The following is a 19,359-nucleotide window of genomic DNA, read 5'->3' as shown; positions in this document are numbered from 1 at the left end:
ACTGCTCATGTTTCTTGGCCGAAGCAAGTCTCTTCTTCTTATTGGTGTACTTTAGTAGTGGTTTCTTTGCAGCAATTTGACCATGAAGGCCTGATTCACACAGTCTCCTCTGAACAGTTGATTTTGAGATGTGTCTGTTACTTGAACTCAGTGAAGCATTTATCTAGCCTGCAATTTCTGAGGCTGGTAACTCTAATGAACTTATCCTCTGCAGCAGAGGTAACTCTGGGCTTTCCATTCCTGTGGCGGTCTTCATGCGAGCCAGTTTCATCATAGCGCTTGATGGTTTTTGCGACTGCACTTGAAGAAACTTTCAAAGTTCTTGACATTTTCCAGATTGACTGATCTTCATGTCTTAAATTAATGATGGACTGTCGTTTCTCTTTGCTTATTTGAGCTGTTCTTGCCATAATATGGACTTGGTCATTTACCAAATAGGGCTATCTTCCGTATACCACTCCTACCTTGTCACATCACAACTGATTGGCTCAAACGCATTAAGAAGGAAAGAAATTCCACAAATTAACTTTTACGAAGGCACACCTGTTAATTGAAATGCATTTCAGGAGACTACCACATGAAGCTGGTTGAAAGAATGCCAAGAGTGTGCAAATCTGTCATCAAGGCAAAAGGTGGCTATTTGAAGAATATAAAATATATTTTGATTTGTTTAACACTTTTTTGGTTACTACATGATTCCATATGTGTTATTTCATAGTTTTGATGTCTTCACTATTATTCTAAAATGTAGAAAATAGTAAAAAATAAAGAAAAACCCTTGAATGAGTAGGTGTTCTAAAACTTTAGACAAGTAGTGTAAAGATTTTTGGGAATAAAACCCTTCATGTAAAACGAAGTGGTTGCTAATTAGGATAGATTTGTTTTGTTCTATGACAGACATTCAATACTACAATAAAAACAGCATGTTTGTTTCATAGATGCAAACAATCACGAAGCAAATAGAAAATGCACATTAAAAAACACAGTAAATGTGACTCAGATGTTTCTCCGAATAAATCCATAATGCTAATGTAGCAAAACAGTAGTCTATAGGTCCTCTGGCCTCCTGCTGGACTACTTGTTCAGTATTGGGGCTGGTGCTGGGTGAGGGTGTCACATATAAGACTCTGCTGTCCCCCATGGCTGCATCTCAGTGAAGAAGCCTTCACAGAAGCTGAGACTATGGTCCTGGGTGATAGGCACTGCCTGCACCTCCTCTTTCAGCTCCTCCCAGGGGTGCCTCTGCTGCTCATCAGGGAACAGTGTCGGCTCCTCAAAGTGCTGTGGGTGGACCGCCAAAGGGAGCGGCTGCTGCAGCCCATTCAGGTTGAGGTGCTGCTGGATCTCCTCCATGCTGTAGCAGCCCATGGTGGTCACCTCCATGTACCTGCAGGCCTGCTGGTGATCCCGGTCAGCCCCTCCGCTGCACCACCTCCCCAGGTGCCAGGCCCGGCCTTGATCCTGCTGGGAGAGCTCCACCTTACACCCCAGGGAGTTCAGAGCTAAGTTAATGTCTAGATCCTCAAAGTTATTGCTGCTCCCATTCAGAACATCGTCAAACACCATGGCCCAGTCTAGTTCACCCTTCAGTGCCTCTGGTTCCATGAGATCTGGTGTCAACAGTGGTGACTTATGGACTGTCTCCCACTTTGTGCCACCAAGTTTGCGTCTGTTCCCAGCACCTGCCCCTCTGTGGGACACTGTGTAGTGGGCCTGGGGGAAATGCTGGTGGTACTCCTGGGTTTTTCGGTTACGGGATGATCCTTGTGTTTTGCTGTGTCTCTGGGTGTTGAAATGGATGGCTGACATCCGCCTGCGCTTGAAGACTCCATTGACAAACATGTCTGCGTACTGAGGGTCAATCTGCCAGAATCCCCCTTTTCCTGGTTCATTCTTCTGCCTGGGAACCTTCATGAAGCACTTGTTGAGTGACAGGTTATGACGGATAGAGTTCTGAGGAGAGAATAGAATGTAGTTCATGAAAAGATGAGCTAACTGACAGCAGTCTCATTAAAGATTCTCTGTCATGTGTTGCTGGATCGTCATAATGTTATAACTAATGATGTATATATAAATCATTGGTTATAACATGTCAAATGTGCATCGTCAGGACAAGGTAATAACAATTTAAGTTCAGTGTACTCCTGAATCATATTGTCCCCATCACAGAGATTCCAAGAAAATCAAACAAAGTCAATCATTTAACTTGTCTAATAAAACTACCCATTTTGAATGGTGAGCGAGCGTTGCGTCTTTTTTTGTCCAACGATGTCTACCCATTTTTAGGTTGCACCTCTACTCACGTTGGTTGAGCACCTTCTACTTATTCCCCCCCCCCCAAAAATCTAACATTAAATAACCCACGATTACATCAATGATAAACATATATAATCATGATAGGCCTAGAACATATTTTCCATACAACATCAAAATAAATACTGTATCTCTGAGAGATTAGTTGCATGCAATCGCCCACCCATCTCTCTCCCCCTGGGTTGTGTACCTCTCTCCGGTTTGATCAATAATGTAGAAGACAGACTGAGTCACTAACCTGCCAGCTGGTCTCAGCATGTCTGTAGTAGCAGAAGTTCTCTGTGATCCAGTTATAGATAGCAGACAGTGTGATCTTGTTCTTCTTGCCGGCCTGCATGGCCATGCAGATCAGTGTGGCGTAGGAGTAGGGAGGCTTCACCTCGTGGTTGGTATTGAAGTCTACCTCCTCCAGGGACTTGGCTGGCACAGTGATCTGGTGGTGGTTGTTGGTCACTGTCGGTTGAAGTGAGTAGTAACTAGTCCTGTTGGCTGAGGCACTGGAGGTGATGGGGCTGCCTGCACTCTGAGGCATGCCGGAGGCTGCAGTGTCCCCAGCAGGTGGACTGGAAGGGGAGTCGGAGCCCTGAGGGTGCAGGTGGCTGGGCTGAGGTAGGTGGTACGGCTGGCAAGTGGAGCCCGGTAGGCTTTCTAGACTCACACTGACTATGGTGAAGTCCTGGAGCCATTGGAGGCTGGTGAGACTGTCATCCAGGTGCACTGCACCATTCACATTGTCTTGGTCTTCTGGGTGAAGCTTCATCCATTTCTCCTTGAATCTGGTGGCAATCTCCTGACTTGGTAGTACTGGCATTGTAAAGTGTCCCTGTTAATAAATTCCCACAAAATATTGGTGTGATCTCACTCAACTGCATTATTATCTCATAAAAATAAAAGAACGGTGGCCATTCATTCATAAAGAAGTATTTGCAAAAGCAGTACATTTACCTTGGTCTTGGTGTACTCCGCAATACAGCTTGAATGATCAGCTCCACTGTTCTCATATGGTACCCAAACCTCTTACACGTTATTGCGACGTCTGTACAGATGGCTTGGAGAGAAACTGCTATCTAAACATGTAAAGCCAATACTTCATTTGCAAAAGCAGCCTTTATGTTTCCACATTCGTTCAGATCCTGTCGATGTGTGATAATAATCCCACAACGGCGAGGGGCAGATCAGAACATACTGAGGGAAAGACAGAAAAGACCGCCTTGAGTTTTAATAGCCCTAAACAAATAGCAGGTCGCTGATTGGCTCCGTGGTTTTCAGGTTTCGCCTTTGTTTCTACGGCTCGCTGTATGCGTGCATATACAGGAAAAATTTGTTAAATCAGAGAAAGCAAACAGAATGTAATTACACAGAATATTCTATGTAATATTTTTTACCTAATTAATCAGAAACAAAGTGGCTTCTGACTGTCATGAATACGTTGTGCATTCATGAATTGTAAGAAGAATGAGTTTTGATTTTAAAACTGAAGTGCAGTTTTGTTACTAAGGGTCTTCTGTAGGCTATTGGACAGTTAATGATACATAATATTTAAAATATATCCTGAATAATTGTAGATAATGAATACATCCTTAGTTAATTGTAAAACAGCCACCTTTGGAGTTACATTTTTTACAACAGTGATGTGACTTTAGCTACACATGGTCGATATTTGAATTAACTTTTGATTAATTCCTCGTTTTATAGACATTGAAGACATAAATGTTACAGTTAATGACAATGTGTGTAGTTGAAACTGCGAACATACTGGCTCTGGGATGAAATTGGGTAATTCTGGCTTTGACATGATGTATTAGCGACATCTACTGGTTATTGTCGATGTTAGGTTCTCGAATTTGCTGTATCCGTTTTTTAATCAGTAGGTATACCCAGCTGACAGTGAAACTATGATTCCGTTAAAATGAATATGATCATTGTAGAACACTCCATCACAGTTACTCTTTCTCTGGTCCTGGGAGTCTGGGAGACAGGCTCACAAACTCTGTCTTTCTAACTCAGGGTGTCAAACTAATTTTGCCCCGCGGATCGCATTCGCGCACTCGGTCTTCGACGATGTCCGGAGGACGCACTAAAATGTCTTATATTTCCTCGCCATCAGAAATTGGCCTAAAATAGTTCTCTCTCCATCATTTTTTGAATTCTATATACTCCCTGGCTGTCTATCTTTAATTTTCATGATTATTAACGAGTTGGACACAGTCAAGAAACTGCATGAAGGTACTGTAGGTCCATTATCGTTTCTACATTGTCTCTATATGGTTTTAGTCATACATACACTACATGACCAAAAAGAATGTGAACACCTGCTCGTCAAACATCTCATTCCAAAATCATGGGCATTACTATGGAGTTGGTCACTCTTTGCTGATATAACAGCCTCCACTCTTCTGGGAATGCTTTCCACTAGATGTTGGAACATTGCTGCCGGGACTTGATTCCATTCAGCCACAAGAGCATTGGTGAGGTCGGACACTGATATTAGGAGATTAGGACTGGCTTGCAGTAGGTGTTCCAATTCATCCCAAAGGTGTTTGATGGGTTTTTAGTCAAGGCTCTGTGCAGGTCAGTCAAGTTCTTCCATACCGATCTCAAAAAACTATTTCAGTATCAACCTTGCTTTGTGGACAGGGGCATTGTCATTCTGAAACAGAAAAAGGCATTCCGCAAACTGTTGCCACAAAGTTGGAAGCACAGAATTGTCTAGAATATCATTGTATGCGGTATCATTAATATTTACCTTCACTGGAACTAAGTGGCCTAGCCCAAATCATGAAAAACAGCCCTAGACCATTATTCCTCTTCCACCAAACTTTACAGTTGGCACTATGCATTGGGGCAGGTAGCATTCTCCTTGCATCCGCCAAACCCAGATTCATGTGTCAGACTACCAGATGATGAAGAGTGATTCATCACTCCAGAGAACGAGTTTCCACTGCTCCAGAGTCCAATGGTGACGAGCTTTACACCACTCCAGCCAATGCTTGGCATTGCGCATGATGATCTTAGGCTTGTGTGCGGCTGCTTGGGACGAACAGTTCTTGTGCTGATGTTGTTTCCAGAGGCCGTTTGGAACTCGGTAGTGAGTGTTGCAACCTTGGACAGACGATTTTTATGAGCTACACGCTTCAGCATTTGGCATTCCCGTTCTGTGAGCTTGTGTGGCCTACCACTTCGCTGCTGAGCCATTGTTGCTCCTAGATGTTTCCACTTCACAATAACAGCACCTACAGTTGACCGGGGCAGCTCTAGCAGGGCAGAAATTTGACTAACTGACTTGTTGGAAAGATGGAATCTTATGACGGTGCCACGTTGAAAGTCACTGAACTCATCAGTATGGCCATTCTATTGCCAATGTTTTGTATAGAGATTGCATGGCTGTGTGCTTGATTTTATACACCTGTCAGCAATGAGTATGGCTGAAATAGCCAAATCCACTAATTTGAAGGGTTGTTCAGATACTTTTGTATATACAGTACCAGTCAAAAGTTTGGACACACCTACTCATTCATGGGTTTTTCTTTATTTTTACTAGTTTCTACATTGTAGAATAATAGTGACGACATCAAAACTAAGAAATAACACATATGGAATCATGTAGCAACCAAAAATGTTTTAAACAAATTAAAATATATTTTATATTTGAGATTCTTCAAAGTAGCCACCCTTTGCCTTGATGACAGCTTTGCACATGCTTGGTATTCTCTCAACCAGCTTCATGAGGTAGTGTCACATTCGTTGTAATGAGGAGACCAAGGCGCAGCGTGACATTCCTCTTATTAAAGGAAGAACACAAACTAACAACACAACCGTGACACTATAAACACCGGTGCTGACACAGGCAACTAATACATAGACAATAACCCACAAAATACCCAAGGAATATGGCTACCTAAATATGGTCCCCAATCAGAGACAACGATAAACAGCTGCCTCTGATTGAGAACCAATCTAGGCAACCATAGACATAAAAACACCTAGACTAGAAACAACCCCATATACAGTGCCTTGCGAAAGTATTCGGCCCCCTTGAACTTTGCAACCTTTTGCCACATTTCAGGCTTCAAACATAAAGATATAAAACTGTATTTCTTTGTGAAGAATCAACAACAAGTGGGACACAATCATGAAGTGGAACGACATTTATTGGATATTTCCAACTTTTTTAACAAATCAAAAACTGAAAAATTGGGCGTGCAAAATTATTCAGCCCCTTTACTTTCAGTGCAGCAAACTCTCTCCAGAAGTTCAGTGAGGATCTCTGAATGATCCAATGTTGACCTAAATGACTAATGATGATAAATACAATCCACCTGTGTGTAATCAAGTCTCCGTATAAATGCACCTGCACTGTGATAGTCTCAGAGGTCCGTTAAAAGCGCAGAGAGCATCATGAAGAACAAGGAACACACCAGGCAGGTCCGAGATACTGTTGTGAAGAAGTTTAAAGCCGGATTTGGATACAAAAAGATTTCCCAAGCTTTAAACATCCCAAGGAGCACTGTGCAAGCGATAATATTGAAATGGAAGGAGTATCAGACCACTGCAAATCTACCAAGACCTGGCCGTCCCTCTAAACTTTCAGCTCATACAAGGAGAAGACTGATCAGAGATGCAGCCAAGAGGCCCATGATCACTCTGGATGAACTGCAGAGATCTACAGCTGAGGTGGGAGACTCTGTCCATAGGACAACAATCAGTCGTATATTGCACAAATCTGGCCTTTATGGAAGAGTGGCAAGAAGAAAGCCATTTCTTAAAGATATCCATAAAAAGTGTCGTTTAAAGTTTGCCACAAGCCACCTGGGAGACACACCAAACACGTGGAAGAAGGTGCTCTGGTCAGATGAAACCAAAATTGAACTTTTTGGCAACAATGCAAAACGTTATGTTTGGCGTAAAAGCAACACAGCTCATCACCCTAAACACAACATCCCCACTGTCAAACATGGTGGTGGCAGCATCATGGTTTGGGCCTGCTTTTCTTCAGCAGGGACAGGGAAGATGGTTAAAATTGATGGGAAGATGGATGGAGCCAAATACAGGACCATTCTGGAAGAAAACCTGATGGAGTCTGCAAAAGACCTGAGACTGGGACGGAGATTTGTCTTCCAACCAGACAATGATCCAAAACATAAAGCAAAATCTACAATGGAATGGTTCAAAAATAAACATATCCAGGTGTTAGAATGGCCAAGTCAAAGTCCAGACCTGAATCCAATCGAGAATCTGTGGAAAGAACTGAAAACTGCTGTTCACAAATGCTCTCCATCCAACCTCACTGAGCTCGAGCTGTTTTGCAAGGAGGAATGGGAAAAAAATTCAGTTTCTCAATGTGCAAAACTGATAGAGACATACCCCAAGCGACTTACAGCTGTAATCGCAGCAAAAGGTGTCGCTACAAAGTATTAACTTAAGGGGGCTGAATAATTTTGCACACCCAATTTTTCAGTTTTTGATTTGTTAAAAAAGTTTGAAATATCCAATAAATGTTGTTCCACTTCATGATTGTGTCCCACTTGTTGTTGATTCTTCACAAAAAAATACAGTTTTATATCTTTATGTTTGAAGCCTGAAATGTGGCAAAAGGTCGCAAAGTTCAAGGGGGCCGAATACTTTCGCAAGGCGCTGTACATACAAAAACTCTAGACAGGACAAAACATATATAGCACCCTCGTCACACCCTGACCTAACCAAAATAATAAAGAAAACAAAGAATACTAAGGTCAGGGCATGACAGGTAGTCACCTGGAATGCATTTCAATTAACAAGTGTGCCTTCTTAAAAGTTCATTTGTGGAATTTCTTTCCTTTTTAATGCGTTTGAGCCAATCAGTTGTGTTGTGACAAGGTAGGGTTGGTATATAGAATATAGCCCTATTTGGTAAAAGACCAAGTCCATATTAAGGCAAGAACAGCTAAAATAAGCAAAGAGAAACAACAGTCCATCATTACTCTAAGACATGAAAGCCAGTCCATGCAGAAAATGTCAAGAACTTTCAAAGTTTCTTCAAGTGCAGTCGCAAAAACCATCAAGCGCTATGATGAAACTGGCTCTCATGAGGACCGCCACAGAAATGGAAGACCCAGAGTTACCACTGCCGCAGAGGATAAGTTCATTAGAGTTACTAGCCTTGGAAATTGCAGCCCAAATAAATGCTTTTTAAATTTAACTTGGCAAGTCAGTAAATAACAAATTCTTATTTACAATGACAGCCTACAGGGGAACAGTGGGTTAACTGCCTTGTTCAGGGGGAGAGCAACAGATTTTTACCTTGTCAGCTCAGGGATTCAATCCATCAACCTTTCAGTTACTGGCCCAACACTCTAACCACTAGGCTACCTGCTGCTTCACAGAGTTCAAGTAACAGACACATCTCAACATCAACTGTTCAGAGGAGACTGCGTGAATCAGACCTTTGTGGTTTAATTGCTGCAAAGTGCAAAAAAGCCTCAACTAAAGCACACCAATAAGAAGAAGAGACTTGCTTGGACCAAGAAACACGAGCCATGGACATTAGAATTGGTGGAAATCTGTCCTTTGGTCTCATGAGTCGAAATTTGAGATTTTTGGTTCCAACCATCAAGTCTTTGTCAGATCGCAGAGTAGGTGGACGCATGATCTCCGCATGTGTGGTTCCCACCATAAAGCATGGAGGAGGAGGTGTGATGGTGCTTTGCTGGTGACACTGTCTGTGCTTTATTTAGAATTCAATGCACACTTAACCAGCATGGATATCCCACAGCATTCTGCAGTGATACGCCACCACATCTGGTTTCACTTAGTGGGACTAACAGTTGTTTTTCAACAGCACAATGACTCAACACACCTCCAGGCAGTGTAAGGGCTATTTTGACCAAGAAGGAGAGTGATGGAGTGCTGCATTAGATGACCTGGCCTCCACATTCACCCGACCTCAATCCAATTGAGATGGTATGGGATGAGTTGGAGCGCAGAATGACGGAAAAGCAGCCAACAAGTGCTCAGCATATGTGGGAACTCCTTCAAGATGGTTGGAAAAGCATTCCTGGTGAAGCTGGTTGAGAGAATGCCACAAGTGTGCAAAGCTGTCATCAAGGCAAAGGTTGGCTAACTTTGAAGAATCTAAAATCTATTTAGAATTGTTTAACACTTTTTTGGTTACTACATTATTCCATATGTGTAATTTCATAGTTTTGATCTCTCACTATTATTCTGCTATGTATAAAATAATAAAATAAATAAAAACCCTTGAATGAGTAGGTGTGTCCAAACTTTTGACTGGTACTGTATATATAATATATACACATTTAATTTCAACTTGTAGGACTATGCATAGGGTGAATTCGGGAAAAAGTGGGACAAGATATAAACTGGTACAGATTAATCCTGATTCCTTTATTTCTTGGTCTGACAAAAGAACATTGTTACTAAAAGCAAAATTACATCACTTAATTGGTGACATCATGGAGGGGCAGAGAAAGCAAACAGGAAGCTCACCCCGGGAAGCACACGGTAAAATCAGTGACATAGCTTCTCTGTTTTGTTGTTAAGGTTATAAAACGGTCCTACATAATGCACTGTGCCGAATGTTGACGTAAATGTGAATACTATGTACTGGTGCATCAAAATACATAAAGTTGCCAATATTATCTTTCAATTTTGAAATTGTCATGTTTGTTGTCCGGCTTTACCAACCATAGCTAGCTAAAGTAGCAGAATGGAGTGGGCTTTTCTAATGGAGAGAGAACCAGTTTACATTAGGGACCACCTGTATTTAGGTTAGGCCCTGGTTCTTGAAGTACTATATCCTGTTATTAGTACTGTTATTTCTGGAATTCAGAAAGCAGGACACTTTTTGCGTTTTCGTCTTCTGTAACTTCTTCAGACACCTATACAACATATCGGCCCAACATGATACATTTCTGAAATCCTCAAATGCTTCCTAATCACACCAAATTGAATCGTCATTGAAGTACAATTAGGACTATAATAATGGTGTCAAAGCCGACCAAATGCGAACTGAAAATATGGTCATGCCTCCTGTGAATATGAAATCAACAGTCGTTTTTTTTGTGTGATTACGAAACATCTGTAGGATTTCAGAAATGTGTCATGTGTTGGGCTAATATGTTGAATAGATGTCGAAAGAGGTTACAGAAGATGGAAATGCAAAGTGTCCCACTTTTTCCGAATTCACCCTAAATGGTCATCACAGGTCAAGCATGAGACATGCAGTTAAAACCAGAAGTGTTCAACATTACATTTATTTAATTGTTATTCACATGCGGCTATAGGCTACACATGTAGGATCTTAATTTGAGCCAGTTTGCTACAGCAGGAAAATAATCCTGCAGCAACAGGAAATTTGAATTATGTGGATTATTTTATTATTACATTTTTCATTAGTGTAAATATAGTCTGATATTTTAAAGTAGAAATGACAAACTTTAGAAGCCTTTTTAAACCTTGAATACACTACAAGTTTACATTTCCTGCTGTGAAGGAAAATTCTCAGTAACAGAATATTGATCAAATGAAGATCCTACATCTGTACACAGGGACGGACAGATATTGATAGAGTTATGAATCACTAAATGTGGTGTTGTCCTGGATACCAGGTCAATAATAGTGAGAAACAGGAACAAGGCACAAGTGTATCATCAAAGTTAACATGACACATCGTTAATCAAAGACACATGACATGAAGTGTTAATCCAAAACAGATTGGATAGTTTTACACCCCTCTACAACAAAACTCACAAGCAAAAGATAACCTAATGCTAAAGATGCAATGTCTCAAGATGTTACATAAGTAAAATGGTTGAGAAGCATTTAGTTTATTCCCCATGGGAAAAAAAATTAGAACACATACAATACAGACCATATAACAACCAAGTCTACTCATAATGTAGTTCATTTTTAGATTAAATGTATCAATATATGGACTTAACATAATTGTAATTGCTGAACAGTTGGTTTTAATAACAATTAGGTTTCTTTAAAAATATTTAACGAACCATTGAGAATGCAAAGAAATGTCATACTTTTACAGCTCTGTATATCAGCCAATGGAAATAAAAACCTCCTAGACTACGTGCTCATACAGCTGTATATCCTGAAACCGTTTCATCACAAGAACACCAAAAAATGCAACAAGCAGCAGCCATATCTGTTTAGTTGAAGGCACATAGATCTATATGTATGCTGCTACATCTACAGGGAAGTCAGACACTGCAAGTCATGGAACTTGAGCAAGGCAACGACTATGCCAGGATGACAAGCCACAATATAGCTACAGAAATATGCCACGTCTACAAATAACACACTTTGTGCTATACAGTCAGCATTGCGTATTGGCTTGTTGCAGGCTCTATCTATCTTTGTGTTCAGCTGTTCGGGTGTAAAGCTGGACTCTGTCACTAAAAATCGATCAGCTAAATGTGAGATACTGTGCATGTAGCTGTAACTACTAATCTCCTTATTTGAATCCCCAGATGTTCTTCTATAATACACAAATATACAATTTTGCAAATTAATCTACACAATTTTCTAGTACAGGTACAATATATAAGATATCACATAATTCAGTATAAAAACAAACAAATGTAGATATTTACCGTTGAAGACAACTTGAAATGAAATGCCTCAATTTGACTTGCTATGACAGGGGAATTCACCATTTCAAAGTAAAATGAATGAATCCTCAAAACCTTTAAAAAATGACACCATTCAATTATGTCATGTTTAAATCATGTCAAATGTCCACTGAAATGTTTCAAAGTTTGCTTTCAAAAACGTTTCATATCATACAAGCACCAAGAAATAACAGTTAAAAAAAGTTATTAGTTTAGATGAATACAACATGAATGGTATTAATGCTCTCTAAAACAATTAGTGTCAAGCAGTAATTTGAATAGAGTAAACTGAAAGTGAGTGTGCTTCTAGCTCTACCATATGATGGTAGTCATACTCAACCACTGGAATCATGCAACGTCCGCCACTGCATCACAACCCCATCCAGAATGGATAAACAATTACACACTTCTAAATGTATGTATGCAAAGCAATCTAATTAAGGACTTTTTGTTTTTTTATTAAGGTATAGTATGGTTTTAGTAAATCCTTGCAATGACCACCACAAACACATTTTGAATCAATGCCAGTTATGGCATGAATCAGTGACCAAAGTAGGAGAGAGGTCTTCTACAAGGCCCAAGGGGACTGGATCATGGGGGAGGGATGGGCTTGGGAGGAGACCATGGCTAAGTCCCAATTATTCATCCTTTAGGCTAAATGTGCACTTTCACACTCCCCGTCATGGATTTAAAAGCATTGGATTGGTGTAATTATTGACTGGAGGGAGTTTCCACCATTGTGAAATCCATGTGAGAAAGTGAATTGGGACTCAGCCAGAGAGGGAGAACCGTTGGGTCCAGAGGTTAGGGGTCAAATTGCTCATCCTCCATGTGAAGGCTGCTGGGGGGACACAGGAGGGGCTGGCTGGAGCAGTTGGTACTCTGACTCTTCAGGCTCTCTGATGACCCTGTGGACACAAGGAGCATGATCCAATTAAACAAGAGGAGCTCTTACTCCAGTGAAATAAATCTAAAACAGTTGCATACTTATCAATACAAACTTGCTGTCTATTTGCATGATAAACAGAGTTACAACCTGCAGCAGATTATTAACCAACTGTCCTGAATCTGACAGATAGCGAGGAATCGGTTTCTCTGAAGCAACGAGACAGAAAAGCAGATAGGTAAAGACAGGACAGAGAAGTCCTACATACCACATTTATTCCTCCACACCAATAGAGCAGGCATCAGGACCTAGAGCTGGCCATAGCAAGGCCAGGTAAAGGGACAGGGCAGGGAGTAAGGAAACAGAGAAGAACAAACAGCACACAGGTTAGATGCAAAGCTGGGGGACTGAAAGCCTGAGAGAATAAAGAGAAAAAGAGCCAAAAGGTATTATACGTGCAATCAAAAATGTATGTTAACAACTGGTTTGAGCCTTAAAGACATGCTCTGGTACTTTGGCAACTAGTAAGTATTTTTTAAGGTTCCTATTGTTTGTGTGTTAATGTGTAGTTCATACATAATCTATGAGCAGAACTAGCCAAGAAATCCCTAGTTTGACTGTTTTCTGGAAGCTGTGCAGCGCCATTTTCCCTACATTTACCCCCACATGGGCCAGCCCCCTAGCAATTAAAGTTTCAGCCAATGATCTTCAGCCTGCCAAGGGAGTGACGGCTAGCAACACGCACACAGTAGACAGAGAGAGACATGATGCACATATGTGACAGAGTACGCAATTTTCTGGGGCCACTTTTGGCTCGTGGGCGCTACTTTCAGAACTACTAGCTAAAAAGTATACAAAAGAACCAGAGAATATCTTTAATATCCAGACAAACATACACAATTGTGCACAGATACGCACAGGCCTGGGCCTTGTGTTATTATTAGCTTACCTGGCAGAGACAGGTCCCCTGGCGGGTCACTCTCTGTTTTGGTCAGGCTGCTGTGTTCACTGCTGTAGTCCTGAAGGATCTCTCGCTCTCCTCCAGAGTGCAGCCTGTCCTCTGTACCACCCACGACAGGAGGGAGAGACAAGGTCGCAACAAGACCTAAATGTCCTTACACTGGTTTGCAATGTACCCTGGTAGGTATTTCAAGTCATTATTTGGAGAGGTCACCTACTCGAACTTGATGTAGACTGGACCGCTAACTACGTGCATTCAGAGCATGACAGAACTCACCATCATCTGGGGAGATGGACTCCGGTACATCCTCGGCTGCAGTGGCCTCGGTGGGAGCAGGGCTGCTGGAGAGCAGTGTGTGAGGCTGGGCGTCCGACATCTCAGACAGCTTCTCCTCATCCTCCTCCTGGATGGGTGATGAGGGCGACCTCAGGGTGCTGCGGGGGTGAAACACTTACAATGAGGTGACATGGATAACAAACAAAAAAACATTTACAACCGACGTGAAGCTTTATAATATACAGACTGCACTCTGTACTGTTGTCCTAGTAAGTTTATTTTCTGCAGGTTGGCAAGGCTCAGCAATGTCAACTGGATGGATTGCCAAGGATATGCCATATAATCAGTTTGTAGCATGGTGCTGGATACAGAAGATGACCTCTAGCAGCACCTCACCACAACATAAGGACACTCTTTATTCTGACCCTGGGCCAAGCTGTTACACAAAATGATGAGCAATCAATACAGAGTCAAACCCAATGTCAACAAGCAAATCCATCCAGGGCAGTTCATCCGTCAGGGCTATTAACTCCATACTAAAACTAAATCATTCAAAATTGCATATGCTCCAAGTTAGAGACCGTTCAAATCAAATGGTAATGGTGTGAAGAATTACAGTAGCAGGCAGCTGGACCGTAGAGAGCAGCACTGTGAGACTTTAGCCCACTTCAGTTCCTCCCCCTTCTTCCTAAAGTGTGCACTGATTCACCCTACCTCAAAAGATTTCAAAGCATTGGATTAAATATTTCGCTGGAGGGAGGTTCCACCATCTTCTCTTACACCTGTCCATTACTTTTAAATCCATGAGGGGGAGTGTAGTGTATGAGTGCACACTTCAGGGAGATGGTCCATCTCAGATGGAGGAGAAAGTGAACTGAGCTTGTTACTACCCTTGTGTCTCAGGATTACCTGTCAGGTGACTTGCTGACCTTGCCCTTCTGCAGGCCCCCGTCCCCGGAGTGTTCTGGGGAGCCCAGCGGCCGGCCCTCCCCTACCAGGCTCCCAGAGAAGTTAATATCATCGTATAGGGGGGCGGGGGGGATGGAGGGGGACACAGAGTGCAGGCCGTTCAGGGCCTCCAGCAGAGAGATAGGCTCAAAGCCTGGGGGAACCGAGTCTGAGCTCTGGAGAGAGGCACACGCAGAAAGACTGCTCATATCTTCACTAGTCATTCACAGTCATTTATTAAAGGCTTTGTAACTGCATTGTGATGGAGTTGAGTTTCGTTAAATACAAGTATAAAAAGAAACAATCCTTGTCACAAATTATGTCATGTATTAACAACAAATGCCTGGGTCGTGTGCGCCGTACCGAGTGCTCATCATGGTCCATGGTCTGAGCCAGTACAGGGCTGAAAGACACAGGGGACAGTGGCCCAGGCTTCTTCCTCACAGCTCTGATCTGCAGCAAGGCTCGGAAGGCTGGGGAGAGAGACAGACCAAACACTGATTACACTACACACTGTCAAATGGGACTGCATCTTCACTAAAATGTCAACTTTACAGCATTTTCCTTAAATCAGCTCAGTAAACACAGGGCATTCATCTCCACGTCCATTAGGTGTCTCTCTCGCTGAGCTCTGAAACATGGCAGCCTGGCAGGTCTATTTCCTATTAGCTAAGGCATGAAATCTCAGTTGGAAGCCTATTGGAAACAAACTAGTGTCGCTCCTTACGCAGTCTGCAGATAGGACAGTTGTTGGCCTGGTAACGCAGGGTGTCAGCACAGGAGTTGCAGAGACACAGGTGTCTGCAGGGCAGAATGATGGTGTCTCGGAGGTCTGACAGACAAACAACACACTCATTGCTGTTGTCACTGTTCTCATCCTCCGATGGCTGCAGAGAACCAAAAAACAAGAGTGTTGTTAAGAGTGAACATGTAGATGAACATGTAGAAACAAATAGACTACGCAAACCAACGGTCTGAAAACTTACAGCAAAATGAGCCACATTTCTGATAGATTCAGGTGTGGTTACACCTCTATAATGTAAAAATGTGTTGCTTTCCAACAGCCTTTGTAAATTCATGTTAAATAAATCTACTGTATGCATCTACAAAAGTTGTTGCTGGTGAGTTCTCGAACAACAACCTTGGTCTCTTGGTTGTTTTTGTTTTCAATTCCATAGATCTCCTGCAGCAGGTAGCTCACACGATCCACCTATAACAGAGCGCACACATGGTAACATGAGGAACACATTGTAGCCTTATGTCCCATAGGGGATAAACAGGACGTAAGCACACATGCTAACAAATGTATGTGTTGTAAATTAACATGTTTTTGTTATTCAGGCATTTGTATTTTGAATAATCGAGAAGACATGGATTAACTTGGATGAACTTACAATTTGCTTCTGCTTCAGAGGCTTGACGGAGAAACTACCATCCACATGCTTGAAAGGAAGAAATGGTGTTTACTTCACATATTTCATAATGTGTAAAAACAGAACTTCATGACATCAGATTTGCAAATTTGAGTCAAATTCAAACACTGTCCTCTTCCACTCAATCAACACAATGAGTTACTTACTCTCTCAAAGGCTGCCAGCAGCACATGTGCATGTCCAAAGCAATCTGGAAAAAGGACCAACACTAATTCATAAGGGATTACTGTACTCTGTGCATACAGTGTCTAATCTAGCACCTGCTATTGTGGTACAGCGGAGCGACAGTTGCCAACTAAGTTTGTTAAGTCAGTCTTGAGGTGATATATGGAGCGCAGTACATTAACATCAGCGTCAACCGTTTGGACCACCTACCATCCCCTTCATCCACCACAGCTTGAATCACCATGGGGAAAACACCCCGGTCCAGGTCAAAGTTCAGCTGTAAAGATAAAATAAATGGTGACAACAGATGAGTTTATCAACTGTGAGCTGGTGACATCACTCCACAGGATTGAGTGCTGCTGCCCAGATATACTCACATCCTCCTCCTTCCAGTCGGTGAAATCGATTTTGAAAGAAGGTAGGGAGAAATGTTGGCTCACACCCCTCTTATAGTGTACAGTCTCAGAAACCAGGGCTGGGCCCTTTGGGTTGTACCTACACAAGACAGAAACAGTGATGTCAATATCTTATCAATACAAAAACTATCAACGTTAATTTAGTATAGAGGAAATATAAGATGTTCTTTATCAGATCTCTTGTTGAGAGCTCTTTCATCAACCACAAATACTGAAAAACAGCATTAGGCCTAACTAAAATCCATTTCCGAATTTTCCCTCTTAAATTTGTCAATGGAAAAGCTCAATAAAAAAACATGCAAAAAAAGGCAGAAAAACACATCCATCCACTCACATAATGACCTCAGCATAAACTATTATATTAATTCCCTCTTCAGATGACATGTGTATCCATGGAGACAGGCGGTTGCTAAGGACCCATTGTATCTCTCCCAGTCTGCTTTTTGGAGACTGACATTCTATGCTGTATATTGGCCACTATCATAAGATGTTCTTATACAACGTGTCTTTAAAGTGAATAAAACAATTTCACTGCAGAAACAGATAAAAGGCATGGATTTAATTTCAAATGAGAAATATAAAATGATGAATTTGATTTAGTTAGCAAGAGAGCAAGAGACAGTGGAAGAAAATATGTATTTCTAATTTGTGAATGACTTAGAAATAGCATATTGATGCTAAACATAGTCTATTATGTAAATGAAAAGGTTTCTGAATCAGACTCTTACATACATTGCCATCCCATTGGTGAATTCCTCAAAAGCTTGGCAATACAGGGTGATAGCCACACGAGCATCAGCGTCAAATGTGAACTCCACACCATACAGAACCTTTGGCTTCCCTCCTTCCTCTACTGGAGCATCAGTGTCATATTTGTACCTAGTGGTCAAGCAGACAAACAAAACAATGTTAAGCTAGGTTTTTCAAGTGGCCAATTTCAAAATGACATAACTTTGATACTGAAGCTATGATTAAGTTAACAACAACAACAAATCCCTCATGCACCACACTTATGAAAGCATGTCGATATCAAATGAAACATAGGCCTAAACAAGTACAGTGAATAGATGTTAAGCTAAGCTCAATCAGCCAGGATTCTAGACCTGAATCACTTGACAATGAAAACCACTAAGAAAAATAAATGAGGTAAGGTTAGTCTGAAGACTACTCGCTGTAGAATATGGTGGTGTTTTTCCTCACCTGACCAAGCGCAGGGAGTCCTTTCTGATATTGACCAGACTTCTCAGGGTCTTCACAGGCTCATGGGGTGCCGGGGTCACGTACGGAAACTAAGCAAAGGTGAGACATGACAACTAATCTAAGAAAAGAACAGCCCAATGCAGATGAACTTCAAATGCTTTAGCCTAACCAATAACATGGGGGATGTGAATCAAGTACAACTCCTGAACTTCCACTTCAACTAATATGCCTAATAGGCTGTACATGTTACTTCTCTGTCTGCAGCTTGCAAGGTGCAAAACTTAACAACATAGCTAAGAATCTTTACCACTGTATAGCGAACTTGTAGGTCCTTACTTGTACAGGCCTATTTCCAAGGAAGTTCAGATCCATGTTTTCTCCGAATAGGTAACCCTCTGGATGTGGAGTGTCAAATTTCTCCCCTCCCATGAAAAAATGGCTGGCAAAGTAATTCCCTTAAAAAAAATAGAAGTATGTGACTAGATTAGAATCAGGATAAAATCAGGATGGAAGGCCTATCTTTAATCAGGATACTAATGTACAACTCATCTCTGCCTCATCAAATAAACATCTCACCAGGAATGAATATCATCCAATTACCCATTTACAGCGTTCACATGTAACGTTAGGCCTATAATGTTGGGAACTGATGATGTCAGTTTAACTGACGTTAGCAGCGTTGGCTATAGTTCGAGTTTTAGCGTTACAAATGAATAGCTATATTTACCCGATTTCGGTGGAAATCTGTACGCAGAATTCGCCTGGATATCAATATCCTCAACGCCAGCGATTCTCCGGCTAAGAATCGACCCCATCTTTCCTTGTTGTTGCTAGCTAGCTAATTAGCTACAGACTTGGCTAACTACTAACGTTACTAGCCCCTACGCTAGTGTATTTATCGTCCAAGGGACCGTTTTGTAACAAGTTTTAGACTTTCTTAGGTATTACACAGCCACTTATATATCCAACTGTGTACCTGTCAAGAATAACGATAGAACCAAGGATAACTGGGTTTCCGCTAAAGAAAATAAACACAAGTTTCTAGCCAAAAGACTTCTGATGTGTGATACGTCAAACTACATGGTGTTAGGGACTTGTAGTTCTTTCTCTACAGAAAGAACTGATCGACCCTCCCCAT

At 41.6% G+C, this 19,359-nt stretch overlaps 2 protein-coding genes across 3 annotated transcripts; both read right to left on the bottom strand.

Annotated features, from left to right (window-relative positions):
* Positions 1–710: 710 nt before the first annotated feature.
* On the bottom strand, positions 711–3,485 carry LOC109897304 (forkhead box protein J1-B-like). The gene is made up of 3 exons (XM_031834119.1): positions 3,259–3,485; positions 2,552–3,136; positions 711–1,953 (listed from the first exon to the last, which is right to left on the bottom strand). The coding sequence occupies exons 2-3, from the start codon at positions 3,122–3,124 to the stop codon at positions 1,114–1,116; spliced, it is 1,413 nt and encodes a 470-aa protein (XP_031689979.1). The 5' UTR covers positions 3,125–3,136; positions 3,259–3,485; the 3' UTR covers positions 711–1,113.
* A 6,190-nt stretch (positions 3,486–9,675) lies between these two features.
* On the bottom strand, positions 9,676–19,296 carry LOC109898482 (E3 ubiquitin-protein ligase MGRN1). Of its 2 annotated transcripts, XM_020493465.2 has the most exons (16): positions 18,949–19,296; positions 18,558–18,676; positions 18,222–18,310; positions 17,754–17,900; positions 16,983–17,100; positions 16,816–16,882; positions 16,587–16,630; positions 16,402–16,449; positions 16,149–16,217; positions 15,735–15,894; positions 15,371–15,480; positions 14,969–15,183; positions 14,060–14,217; positions 13,772–13,882; positions 13,091–13,136; positions 9,676–12,844 (listed from the first exon to the last, which is right to left on the bottom strand). In XM_020493465.2, exons 1-15 carry the CDS (start codon positions 19,034–19,036, stop codon positions 13,096–13,098), a joined length of 1,584 nt encoding a protein of 527 aa, XP_020349054.2. In that variant the 5' UTR covers positions 19,037–19,296; the 3' UTR covers positions 9,676–12,844; positions 13,091–13,095. The 2 variants fall into 2 exon arrangements, with proteins under 2 accessions (XP_020349054.2, XP_020349053.1); XM_020493464.2 differs by lacking the exon at positions 13,091–13,136 and having other exon boundaries at positions 18,949–19,292.
* Positions 19,297–19,359: the final 63 nt, after the last annotated feature.

The sequence above is a fragment of the Oncorhynchus kisutch genome, linkage group LG10 (assembly GCF_002021735.2).
Source record: "Oncorhynchus kisutch isolate 150728-3 linkage group LG10, Okis_V2, whole genome shotgun sequence".
Taxonomy (NCBI): Eukaryota; Metazoa; Chordata; class Actinopteri; order Salmoniformes; family Salmonidae; genus Oncorhynchus; species Oncorhynchus kisutch.
The sequence above is the reverse complement of the archived record's forward strand: the minus strand, read 5'-3'. Positions and strand labels throughout refer to the sequence as shown.

Bases quoted from the DNA above. Each gene is read 5' to 3' on its own strand.
- LOC109897304 (XM_031834119.1), bottom strand. From the start codon at position 3,124: ATGCCAGTACTACCAAGTCAGGAGATTGCCACCAGATTCAAGGAGAAA. The intron at 1,954-2,551 runs GTTAGTGACTCA...TTCTCTCCTCAG, and splicing joins ATGCTGAGACCAGCTGGCAG to AACTCTATCCGTCATAACCT.
- LOC109898482 (XM_020493464.2), bottom strand. From the start codon at position 19,036: ATGGGGTCGATTCTTAGCCGGAGAATCGCTGGCGTTGAGGATATTGAT. The intron at 16,450-16,586 runs GTAAGTAACTCA...CTTCCTTTCAAG, and splicing joins TGCTGGCAGCCTTTGAGAGA to CATGTGGATGGTAGTTTCTC. The intron at 15,895-16,148 runs GTTGTTGTTCGA...GGTTCTCTGCAG, and splicing joins AAAACAACCAAGAGACCAAG to CCATCGGAGGATGAGAACAG.